The sequence below is a fragment of the Syngnathus acus genome, chromosome 13 (assembly GCF_901709675.1).
Source record: "Syngnathus acus chromosome 13, fSynAcu1.2, whole genome shotgun sequence".
Taxonomy (NCBI): domain Eukaryota; kingdom Metazoa; phylum Chordata; class Actinopteri; order Syngnathiformes; family Syngnathidae; genus Syngnathus; species Syngnathus acus.
Window position 1 is genome coordinate 5060936 of NC_051098.1, and position 13212 is coordinate 5074147.

General features: G+C 40.2%; 1 protein-coding gene across 9 annotated transcripts in view; it reads left to right on the top strand.

The window, feature by feature from the left end:
- Positions 1–13212, top strand: part of gria4a (glutamate receptor, ionotropic, AMPA 4a) — a 68866-nt gene that overhangs the window by 25239 nt on the left and 30415 nt on the right. For all 9 annotated transcript variants that reach the window (XM_037267027.1, XM_037267028.1, XM_037267029.1 and 6 more), the window contains exons 3-10: positions 732–971; positions 3082–3134; positions 3283–3414; positions 6088–6141; positions 6732–6890; positions 9869–10036; positions 10348–10452; positions 11785–11895. In XM_037267027.1, coding sequence (XP_037122922.1) covers positions 732–971; positions 3082–3134; positions 3283–3414; positions 6088–6141; positions 6732–6890; positions 9869–10036; positions 10348–10452; positions 11785–11895 — 1022 coding nt within the window. The remainder of the gene's footprint in view (positions 1–731; positions 972–3081; positions 3135–3282; positions 3415–6087; positions 6142–6731; positions 6891–9868; positions 10037–10347; positions 10453–11784; positions 11896–13212) is intronic.

The window sequence follows — 13212 nt, forward strand, 5'->3', positions numbered from 1 at the left end:
AAGTGACTTATGATACTTGATGTAACTCAAGTTCAAAACTCAGACCATAAAAACATGAGCACAAGAAACACCTTCACTGACTTTAATGCTTGGAAAAATAAAGCCGTTTTTGGTGATGATAAAAGCAATGGCTGCTGCTTTATTGGCTAGTAATTTCTGCTAGTTAGCTATTTATATATATTTTTTTTCAAGAAAGACTTCCCAGTAAATATATCAAAAAATGCACTATACTCTCTGATCACATGTTTTATAAAAATAGAAACACTAAACCCCCATTTTGGGGCGGGGGGGGCTGTTTATTTCCCTTTTAAATGATGCCTCATTTGTATGGTGAGTGGCACAATTGATTGTGTATGTGTGCACCCAAATGAAATGTGCCAAGCCTTCACTGCCTGTGCCAGACTGTGTATTCTACTGCTGTTATTGACTCGGGTTTTATGTTTGGATGCTCTATTAATCATTTGAAATGAATACAAATATAAACTCGGTACACCTGCATATTGTAACGGTATGTCATAGTATGTTGCAATAAAGGGGCGTTAGCTGTATAACCAGATGGAATTTTAATGTACTGAATATTTCTCCATTGCCAAGTTTGCTCTTTGTTTACTTTCACAAATAATGTGTGATCAATAAGTGTATCTAATCACCCTTTTTTCTTCTTTCATCTGCATCCTTCTTTCATTTTTCATCTACGTCCTCCTCCCTATATTTTCAACCCCCCTCCCCAGTCTGTTCTCAGTATTCAAGGGGAGTCTTTGCCATATTCGGCCTTTATGACAAACGCTCAGTCAACACGCTGACATCATTCTGTGGGGCCCTGCACATCAGCCTGGTGACACCCAGCTTCCCCACCGAAGGAGAGGCTCAGTTCACCCTGCAGCTGAGGCCATCCATCAGAGGGGCATTGCTTTCCCTTTTGGACCACTATGACTGGAGCCGATTTGTCTTCCTCTACGATACAGACAGAGGTATAAAGAGAAGCCAAAAACATAAATTGTATACAAATACCGTGGTGCCTCAAGATGCGAGTTTGATTTGTTAACCGGCAATGCTCGGAACTCAAAACACTTGCATCACAAACAGCATTTCAGCATTGAAAATGGAAATGCTAATGATCCATTTGAGTCTACCCTAAAAAATGTTTCCTTAATTTATTCCACCACTTCTCATTTTGCCTGCGCTACACTTGCAATTCATTTCAGATTTGATAAATCACAAAGTAATCTTTTGACATATACCCCTCCGAGAATACGTAAACACTCTGCTGCAATTTTGTCAGTTTGCCAGGTACATTCCTGGGAGCGTCCAATGAATAGATCAGGTTCCAAATCTGTTTGCATGAGCTATTGGGTTTTCATCTTTGTAAATGTGCAAAACATGAGTCACTCAGGCTCACAGTGGTGACATAGCCATGATGTAACCATAGCATAAAGCACATGGGGCAAAGCATTCTTTTTCACTCTCAAAGAACTCTGGAGTGCTTCCAAAACACAGAGCGGAAATAAAGGTCAGACGTAATCCACTGTCCCATGGTATATGAGCCGTGTTGTGTGTGCGCTCGTGTATGTGCGTGTTTTCCTCCCTTGGTCCAGGCTGTCTGGGTTTGTACCCTTGGTGATGAGAGATGAAAGTAAAGAGGGAGGCGGAACACAGGAGTCAGTCAAGTTGGCTAGGCAGCCAGAAAGAAGGGAAGCATGAAGGACAGGTGTGAGATGAGACGGGCAGGGGACAAACAAGTTGATTGGAAAGAGTTTCAAGGAAGGATAGTAACAAATAGAAACTCAACTTAGCATCTATTGATATCCAGTGATATGTAACAGGAGTGGGAGGAGAGTGAAATGTTTCTATACAATTGTAAAATTAAATATTAACATTTTAATTTTATAATTATATTATTTTCTATACCGCTTGTCCCTACGGGAGTCGCGGGCATGCCGGAGCCTATCCCAGCAGTCATCGGGCAGTAGGCGGGGGACACCCTGAACCGGTTGCCAAATGATCGCAGGGCATACAGAGACGAACAACCACCCGCACTCGCACTCAGACCGAGTGCTCAATTGGCCTACCAAGGATGTTTTTTGTTTGCGGGAGGAAGCCGGAGTGCCCGGAGAAAACCCATGCGGGCACGGGGAGAACATGCAAACTCCCAGGGAGGGTCGGAGGTGAAATCGAACCGGCACCCTCCTAAAGTTAAAGTCCCAATGATCGTCACACACACATCTGGGTGTGGTGAAATTTGTCCTCTGCATTTAACCCATCCCCGTGTGATTTTGATCATCCCCTGGGGGAGAGGGGAGCAGTGAGCAGCAGCGGTGCCGCGCTCGGGAATCATTTGGTGATCTAACCCCCCAATTCCAACCCTTAATGCTGAGTGCCAAGCAGGGAGGCAATGGGTCCCATTTTTATAGTCTTTGGTATGACCCGGCCGGGGTTTGAACCCACAACCTTCCAGTCTCAGGGCGGACACTACCACTAGGCCACTGAGCTGAGAACTGTGAGACGGACGTGCTAACCAGTGCGCTACCGAGCCACCCTTTGTCCTGCATTGTTAACCAAAATATTAGAAACACCTCTCAATAGGTTTATATTTACGTATATACAGTCTGTTGTGAACGGTGGTCACCAAGTGCCCACTTTACTGGACCAACTTCACACACATTGTGCTGACTGAATTGCACCAAGGAACACTGCAAACTAGTATTGACTTTCAGTGTAATAGTGTTTGGCACATCATCATCTCCTGATATACTTGATGTGTTGGTCAAGAGAGGATTGTTGCGAGGGATGCTACGGTAAGTGCTTTCACCCTCCACCTTGAAAGACAAGACATTAGGGTATTGCTTCAGTAAATGAGATAGGCTGATGAGTCTGCTGGATTTTAATGCACACCTGCAAGCACTTTGCTGATATTGCCAATCTTCACTCACTGTGAAGTAATTGGGATGAAATCAAACATTTTCTGATGGGAATATTAAGCATTAACACTTTTTTTGTAAAAACGGCAAAATATAATTGCTTCGCATTCAAGCAGGTTGATCATGCTTCAATTTACCTTTCTTCATTTTCTCACTTGTCTAGGTTATGCGATCCTGCAAGCAATCATGGAGAGAGCGGGGCAAAATGGCTGGCAGGTAAGTAGACGCACACATACACAACTCTGGAAACGGCCCAAAATAAACACACATTTCATGCTGGGTGTATAAAAAGTGGTTTGCATGACTGCAATTTTGTTATCGGATTAAGTGTCTGTCGACTAATTTGTTGGCAATATTAATTCAGGTGAGTGCAATTTGTGTGGAGAGTTTCAACGAGGCTGGATATCGCCGACTTCTAGAAGACCTGGACCGACGTCAAGAGAGGAAGTTTGTCATTGACCTGGAGCCAGAGCGACTACAAAGCATGCTAGAACAGGTGCTGTCAACGTATTCCAATGTAATATTGATATAAAATATAATAATCGAGTCCTTGGAAGGTGGTCTCCAACTTTTCTCTTATCATCCTCCTGACTGAGTTTACATCATCCATCCATGGCGGTAAGATTGGAGTTGCTTATAATCTCACTGTGCGCTCTTCGACCTGCCTTTGTACAACAGAAAATCAGTTTGTTCTTCCGCCACGTCAAGGACGATCAGAGAGGCGCCGCTTCAATTAGTAGCAAATTTAGTTTGCTGTGATCATACCCACAATGGCGAAAAATGCCCTTTCTTAGTCCGCCACACTGCTCTCGTTTGTGTATGCAAGAATAAATCTAACCTGACTATGCGCTTTATACCATGCCTTATGCTAGACTTGCGCTGGGCACAAAAACGGAGCCCAGAGTCTTCACTTAACTCAAGAAAAAGTAAAGAGATATGACACAACTGAACCTAGAGTAAAAGCCTTTAACACATATTAAAAAGTTTTACAACCTTGCCAACACAGTAGACTCACCGGAACATGATTAATTACAGTCATTAATGGAAGAATGACATTTTTCCCATTTTGACGCTTCCATTGCTGTCTGCCAGCTGGTTGTCAGCTTCAGGCAATGTGTGGCAGCAACAGAACATTCATTTCCCACATGAAATTAATGGAAAAATATGATCTTCAATAGCTCAAGAGCATCACAGCTTCATTTGCAGGGAGTACTGTCAGCCCTTCCTCAACTGGTCTGGCCACTGTGCATGCACCAGTAGGGTTTGAACACATCATTAATGATTGACCTTTATTTAAAATGAGTTCAACTAGGATCATTTTTAACACTCATTTTTTGTTATATTTTTATTTTAGTAGTTATAATAATGCATGGGAGGTAGGCATGTCTTTTTCCTTGGCTTGTGAGAGTTGACAGTAGGAATACCCAATACATTAGTGTGTCAACGTGTGTGTGCAAGTGTCACTTGACTAATGTTTCTTTGCAACGTCCCATTGATTCTGTCACCGACCATCACATTCGATCCACTGTTTGTACTCTTAACACACTTGAACAAGCGTGACACAAATCTGACACAGAGCTCTGACACGCCTTCACCATTAATGCAGATATCAAGGATACATGTCGCACATGAGAAAGGTGTTGTAAGAAAATAAACACATACAAATTTGCGTTCAAATGTTTGTCCCCATTGCAGCACACACACACTCCACGTCGCAGACAGACAAACTGCTTTTTAATTGGACTCTGTAGTGTAGTGAGTGAACAGACAGACGGAGACACACGCACACACACAAACACACATTCGTGTTTACAACAGACACAAACTCATGTCACAATGGGCTCTACAGTGTCTGTGTTGGCTCGCATCCCTGCTTGGAGACACACTTCTCTGTTTGTCAGGCCATGCCAGCTGCAGTCTGTGTGTGTTAGTTTGTGTGTGTGTTTGTGTGTGTGTGTGTGTGTGTGTGTGTGTGTGCGTGTGTGTGTGTGTGTGTGTGTGTGTGTGTGTGTGTGTGTGTGTGTGTGGCTGCTGATTTGTGAGGGTGGGAGGAAGAACTGTCTATCATTTATCACATATAAATTATCCCTATCATAGTATAAATGCAATATTATAACATAACTTACAGAATTTTGAGCATCGTATCACTCACTCAGCTTTACCCCTCTGCTGAGGATGATCCATCACACAGCCAGCAGTCGTGTTCAAGTAGAACCAATTTACAACAATCTTGTCAAATTTCGATGATGATTAAAATTAAAATTGGCAAACAGATTCTAAAATTATATATTTTTTTCCAGCACATCATTTTTTTTCTCCACAGCTGACCCGTATGTATAATTCAAGTGATTGGCTGTAGTGAGACTTTCCATCTTATTATAATTTGGACTCATCTACAGTTACGTGGGAAATTGTTTGTGCCGTTACAATTGAAACAGTACTATCAATATCTGCAATATCAAACTTTTTTCATAATCTTTGCTTTCATTGAAAACTTTTCTTTTTGGTTTTCAAAGCTTGTAACAAATCCAACCTGTTTTATTTACCTACATCTATATTTATGTTTAATTGTTTTTTTAAAAATAGGGATCCATAGCTAAAAACTTGAAATCATAGAGAAAACCCAAGAGAAGTTTTATATTCTACACCCCAAAATTAGTTGAAACTACTGTCAGACCTAACTCAACAAAAAAATGTGTTCCCTAGTGTAATCAGTAGCTTCAGAATTATCTGTTTCAAAACATGACCGTCCAATTAAAACAGTGTATTAATTTCAATATGTGTAATTGTGGTTATAATGACAAGTATTGCCCTGGCATACAGACTAAATTATAGTTCATCCACTTTTCAGTACAAAAATGCATGAGACAAAATTTGTTAGACAATTGTCATATAAACATGGCCTGAAATCAGGCAGGAGTGAGGTTACTCCATGAAGCTGGACAACATTTTTTGGACAACATTTTTTAATGACTAATAATCCTGTATTCTTTGTTCAGAGAACTGTATCCAGAGTGTTTGAACATGTGTGTCTGAAGTAAAAAAAATCATAAATGAAACAGAAACAATGGTTAAGAAATTATTTTCTGAACCAATGTCATTTTGCCTGTCATTACCAAGCTAGCATTTCACCATTTTAATGTGTTGCACTTTGTGAAATCTTCTTCAGGCAGTCAGTGTGGGAAAACACGTAAAAGGTTACCACTACATCATAGCAAACCTGGTAAGTCATCTTGAGTTATTTCCTGGTATTTTACTTGTATCATTTTTTGCAATTGCCAGATATGGGGGGGAAAAAATCCGGCTCATATGGCTCAACTGTGTTGTTATCAAAGTCTTCCAATGTCAATATTGCTTCATAATATACTGTATTTTGTTGCTTGGTTCAACAAGTTACAGATGTAGATCAGACTTAGAACAGTCAATTTAGCAGTGCCCCATCTTTAATCTCTCGGTCATTTCCGCCGGGGCTACAAAGAATACGGCTGAAAGACGAGGTCAAGCAGGAAAAAGCTCTCGGCGCTTTTAGCAATTACTTTTCATCAGTCCAGGATCGAGCTCACACATTTCTACCTTGTACGCTGCCTCGTTTCTAAATGAATCACTCTCCGTGACCATTCTACGACAGAGAGCTGCTCTGCACGAAAGCTTATCAAGCAGCAGAAATGACACCATATTAATTAGGAATAAATAGTGTTGATAATCTGCGTGAGTACAATAAGTATGATTAGCTGGCACAGGATGTTGTATACTCCTGATAATAGGAAGTGGATCATAACAATGTTTTGTTTTTGTCATGGCGCTTCCATCCAGGGATTTAAAGACATTTCTCTGGAAAGGTTCATGCATGGTGGTGCCAATGTGACTGGTTTCCAGCTAGTGGACTTCAGCAAGGCTATCGTCATTAAACTGATGCAGCGGTGGAACAAACTCGATCAGAGAGAATATCCTGGATCAGAGAGTCCACCCAAGGTAGGAGCTATTTCATAACCTACAAAGTAAAGCTTGAACAACATTAAGCGATTACTAAGTCTAGATATTTCTATGTCCTGGAAAGCTTCATTCTAAAACAATTGACCAAAAATAAAAAGAGTATAATCTACGTAAATATTAGTTGGGAAAACATCTACTCTAAGAAAGAAACATTTCATAGCCCTGTTTTGTAGTTCCTAACAGTACACACTCATCTGGAAAGATTGTACAAGACGTTAGTGTGGACTGTGTTGAATTTTTGTTCATTCATCCATAAAATTTGTGAGGTTACTGATGTCTGACCTGAGAGATGTTCAAAGCTTACAATAGCTCAAAATGCCTTTGTAAGATCAGGACTCAAAGGGAACTAATGGGTCGTATACAACCCTTGATTGCTCAATTGATACACGTACTTGCTGTCAAACACCGACGTTGCGTGAGGTTGCTTTTTCTTCACAACCCAGCTCCTTTAAAGGTTATCCCTCACAGTGTCTGTGTTAGTGCAAGTTATCCAAACATTGCAACTGTAAGAGCAATGAACTGGTTGATCCAACACAGGAATCTATGTCAACAAGGAGGTTTCACTGCAGATTTTATCACTTCCTTTTCACATGATCCCAGTTTTCTTTTCTTCTTTGTTTTGGGATTGCACAGGCAGATCTCTTTCATGTAACAATATAGAGTATGTTTTCCACAATCTCACTCACCCCTCTGTGTACTCTCCAGACAGTAGTGCTCATCTCTCTCTACTTTTTTTTTCCAAGTGTCTTCTTTCCTTCTTTTTCCTGCTTTCATCGATCCATGAATTGAAGCACAGCCAGTTCTGTTTTTTATTTCCATATATTAAATGGAAAGGTGCCCACTTATTTGCATTATATATGTATAAAAAAGTAATGGTGATATTTGTCCTACTTTGTAGTTATTCAGAAATTGAACACACCCTCACGCACATAAAATGCAAATGCTCTAATGAGATGCCACAGAATGTTTGACTTTAGACCATACTCATTCATGATATTTATTATTGGCATGTCATTATTCATCTCAACCCTGGTGTTAATTGTCTCATCAGCATTCTCACTTTCAGCGGATGAATCCTTATTAGCCGCATTAATTTTCCTCTACAGTTTACACAACATTTAGTTTCTTAATGAAGCCATCATGAATAGACACAGTCAACATGTAGAGATGCACAAAATAAACACAACTGCTGGCATTCTTTCCATTAGTTTGTGTCATCCACCAGACAATGAGGAGAGGGGAAATCTTTATTTAATCTGGCCATCGCTTGGTCTAATTGAAAAATTGCATATTGTCGCCTTTTTGTGGCATCTACGGGTAAATTGTTACTTGGGCATCAGTAACTTGCAGACTTTCCTGTCCACCGTGAATAGAGTGGTTATTGTATTAAAATAGGCCAATTCAGGTAGAAATGCAAACATATTTTGCAGTCCAAATAAAAACATATTGCATTTTGCCTGAGTTAAGCATGTTAAGCAATACAATGCAAAATAATTACTTTCATCACCAGTAGTATTTTTAAAGGTACAAGGAAAATATAGGTTCTAAATACAAACCTGATGTTGTGTGTTTACTCTGCCAACTAAAAGGGGAAATTAGATTCCTGCAAAAACTCTTGTACTCACTCTCTAAATCCTGATTTGTTATTTGTGTGAACAGCTTCCAAACGCCAATTGAGTCATTAATACATGGACTACATATTACAAAATATATGCCATAGTCCTATGAATGGAAAAATCCAGCACGGACAACAATTACAAACAGACCAGTCACCATGAAGGATGCAGAATGGGAAAGGAGTCCCTGCGCTCACTCAGCCTTGGGGCACTCAAGCAGTATTTTAGTTAAATATACCGCCCTCTGAAATGCCCTAGAATGGAAATTGCCAATTTTACATAGGGAGTAGATTTTGAGCTAACTGCTTTCAGCCATCAATCAAAATGTCCTTACACAGTAATTCTGTGCTAGTATTCCCTGAAATAAATTTTGATGTGCTTTGGGATTTTCCTAAAATGTAATATATACCTGTGTGTGTGTGTGTGTGTGTGTGTGTGTGTGCGTGTGTGTGTGTGTGCGTGTGTGTGTGTGTGTGTGTATATATACGTATATATGTATATACGTATATATACTATATATACACATACATACATATATATATACGTATATAATATATATATATATTACATACCTACATACACACACCGTAGCAATATCACACTGAGGAATGAAAAGATAACTTAGTTGTGTAGTCTGCTGCACTCCTGACGGGATACAAATCATGGCATGACAGCAAGGAGAAACATTCCTGTTTATAAGTGGGATGCACTTCCGCTGACTTTGTCATTTCATTTCTCTCTATCCCCCGTCACCATGCTTCCAGTTGTTTCTGCTGTGAAGTGAAGCCCCCCTGCTGTGTGTTTGAGAGCTCCCACCTGAGTGGCTATGTGAGGCCTGGCATGTGTGCAGCAGCTGTATGAGTCCAATGATGTTCCCTGCTGTGGCGTGTGTTACTTTTAATGAATTTGTTTAAAAGAATAAATAAAAAAGAAAACCTGTCAAAACTAATAGTTTTGAAGTAGATCACATATTGACGATATTTAAATTTTAATTATTTTTCAGTTTCCAATCGTGTTTCATTGCAAGTTAATCTACTTCACCCTGCACAGTCACACCTCACGTTTCACTATGAAAGAGTTGAACACAATTTTCACACAAGGTTTAGGGTTTTGCAGTATAATATAATATAAACCCCTAGTGAGTCTATGTGATAACAATATTTCCGTCAATCAATGTTGAGTGCTATTGTGGGTCAACATTTTTTTGTTCAACTTTTCTATTTTTTTCTGGCTGTTTGCACACACTGGTTACATGGTGTACGTATGTATTCCAGTGCTTCAATGTGCACAACAGATTTTAATCCATGAATTCTCCTGTTTGTTTTCTTCTTCAATCTGCAGTATACTTCATCCTTAACCTATGATGGTGTGCTCGTAATGGCTGAAGCCTTTCGCACGCTTCGTCGTCAAAAAATTGACATAAGTCGACGGGGAAATGCTGGCGACTGCTTGGCCAATCCCGCTGCTCCCTGGAATCAAGGAATAGATATGGAACGAGCACTCAAGCAGGTGCTTATTGAAGTGTGTGCGTGTGTGTGTGTGTGTGTGTGTGTGTGTGTGTGTGTGTGTGTGTGTGTGTGTGTGTGTGTGTGTGTGTGTGTGTGTGTGTGTGTGTGTGCGTGCGTGCGTGTGTGCGTGCGTGCGTGCATATATTGATTGAAAGCCGACTACTGGCTTTTCCTTGCTTATACTGTTTATTCAGTTTTGTTTCAATCAGTCAATTCATGATATGAGCCATCCATACATACACTGACATAAACATTCACCTAAGAGCCATTCAAACATTTGTCCTTTGAATTGACGTTTCGCTTTTTTTCCAGGTGCGCATTCAGGGCCTGACTGGCAATATCCAATTTGATCACTTTGGTCGGAGAATCAATTATACCATGGACGTGTTTGAACTGAAAAGCAACGGACCACGCAAGGTATGTTTTATATTGGGAATAAAATGATATATTTCTCTGAAAATACGGCCTGACAGTGTACAATGGCATGTGGTGTTGAAGGAAAGAGAAACAAAATAGCAAAGGCTGTCAGAAAGCTTGAGAAATATTTATGTATTTTCCAACTCAAGTCAAAATCCAAACTCTGGGATGCGAGAAACTCAAGATCACACTTATCAAAGGAGCCAACAAAAAAAATCAGGAAAAGAGAAAGGAAGGTTTTGTCTTCAAGTACTTGAGTATACTGTTACTGTCATTCATGAGCCTGAAATGTCCAAACCAACACTGGCAAATCAAAGGACAGTAAGGTCAAACATTTTGATTTTGACTGTTTTATGGCATTACGTCATTTGTCCTGAAGAAAAATCTGATTCTCAACTTTAATTGATTTTCCCACACACACTTTGATAGAAACAAAAAGTAAATGTTGAAGACTTTATTCAAAACTGAAAAAAACAAAGTGGTCTTTTAAATACAACCCTTACCCTCAATTGGCTAGCCCTGGGGCGGGCCAGCCTAACACAACTCAAGTGTAATTAGCCACTTGTGCAGTGATGAACAAGGGAGCGAGTCGCTGCAAGAACTAATGTGAACTGCTCCACACATTGACCATCGACACTTCATTTGTACGTTGTGGTAATATGCTTCAATTCAACACGCTGTCACAGTAATATGCTTCAATCTGGCACGCTGCGCTCACTCAGCAGGCTCTTTGCCCTGATCGGTTATGAGGGCATTGGCTAGGTGGACAGCAGAAAACCTGTACAACTCCACATAGACAATACAAGCAGTAAACTCAAATTCCATATAACAAAATCCCCGACAGAAATATAGTGAAGAAACACTCCTGCCGACGTTATCAGAGCTTCCTTGGATGTGTACATTTGGGAGCATCTCAACACAAGTAACCTTGGTGTACATAAAAGTCTGCCAAGACATAAGACATCAAACTGAATCCATTCATCATGATGAGCTAAGGCGCTTACGACTAATATTTTGTGACCGGAGAAAACACGTATTCCTACAATAAAGAAAACAAATAAAAGAGAATCTCATTTCACTTCCTTTGACAGCGTCGTGCGTTTTATTGAAAGATGTTGGCTCACACTCAATTTCAGCAGTTCCAGGGGGAAATTTGCGGCTGGACTCATTCTGTTGGTTGGCTTTTACTTTTGGTTCAATCTATTCTTATTCATTTTATTAGTGTTTGTCCCGTCTTTATTGTAATTGTCTTTTTGGTAGAATTAAGCTATAAAAGAGACTAATTGAATGATTTCTTGTTTGTCACTTCTCTTCCTCAATTGTTCGGGCCAGATTGGTTACTGGAATGACATCGACAAACTTGTCTTGGTCCAGAATGAAAATTCCTTGTCCAATGACAGCTCAGCGATGGAGAACCGGACTGTAATCGTGACAACGATCATGGTAATGTTCCAACTGACTACTTTACGTTCTGCATAATTATGGTGCTATTTTTAAGGGGTGGGCAGCGGTAGTATTTATATTACTGAACTGAACCAAATCCATTTCATATCGCTGATTCCCACCATGCAACATGCACAAATACTGTAAAAGCAATGGAAAATCTGCTAAGTGGCTGGATTTACACTGCAAGTACCAAATTCTAATTTAGAGCCCATGTCCAATTTATACGCATCTGATACAACTGTATTTTCATCCACCGACCCGCTGCAATTATTTTTCTATGGCAATAATCTGCATCTAATATACTGGAACATGTCACTGTTGTTGACAGTAATAGCAATACACCATTTGTTTGTTCATGTGAATATTTCTGTTGTTTGAGAGTAGGTGTGGCATTGGTATACTGTACATCTCAGGTGTCAAACTGAAGGCACGGGGGCCAGATACAGCCCGCCGCATCATTTTATGTGGCCCGCGAAGACAAATTGTGCATCAAATTCGTGTCATTACCAGAATTGCAAATTGTCTTCACTTTTAATAATATCTTTTTTTTTTAAATATTTGACCAGTTTTTACTCGTCTGATTTGAAAATGAGTTGTTTGTTTTGAAGCTTTTACTGTATATGAGGTGCTCATACATTTATTTGGGTTGACAGTCATAATGGCCCTCCGAAAGAAGATATGTCTACAATGCGGCCCGCGAATAAAATGAGTTTGACACCCCTGCTGTACATCAACAAGCAGTCACTTGCGGAGCAATTTTACAAACCTCCCAAATTCTTTTGAGGGTGCTGATAAACATTGACTATGTATCGCCTTTGAGGGATGGTGGACATTTTGGGAAAAAAATTCCCTGAAAAATACCCAGAAATCGATCATCTAGCCTCGCTCCTGCGGGGAGGGGTTTAGAATTTTTCAGATGGGGGTGGCAGTGTCCTCCGTGGCTCCCCCTCTAGCTCCGCTAGAGCAAGCAGTGCATTTGGATCAGACTCACTTTGACATGGTAAACTGTGTCTGATTTGTCCGTTCCACTGCAGTCACAATGGTAGGTGCACTGTGTCCACATTTGTAAGTAGCCCGATTTCAATCTGAGAATATCCAAGTTCAATGTTTTATTTGTTCTTTATGCTGCCATGGTCTATCGCAATTGTGTCACTTGAACCATGTAGTGTAAATCCAGCCTAATAGTGGAAGACAAGAGTGAGTGTCCTGCAGCAAATTTGTATTCATGTCTCAGAAAACTTCGAACAAGTTTAAGCAAGCCCTCGGAGCGTGGCCACAAGGGAGTGACACTTGATTATACTAATGTCTCATTAA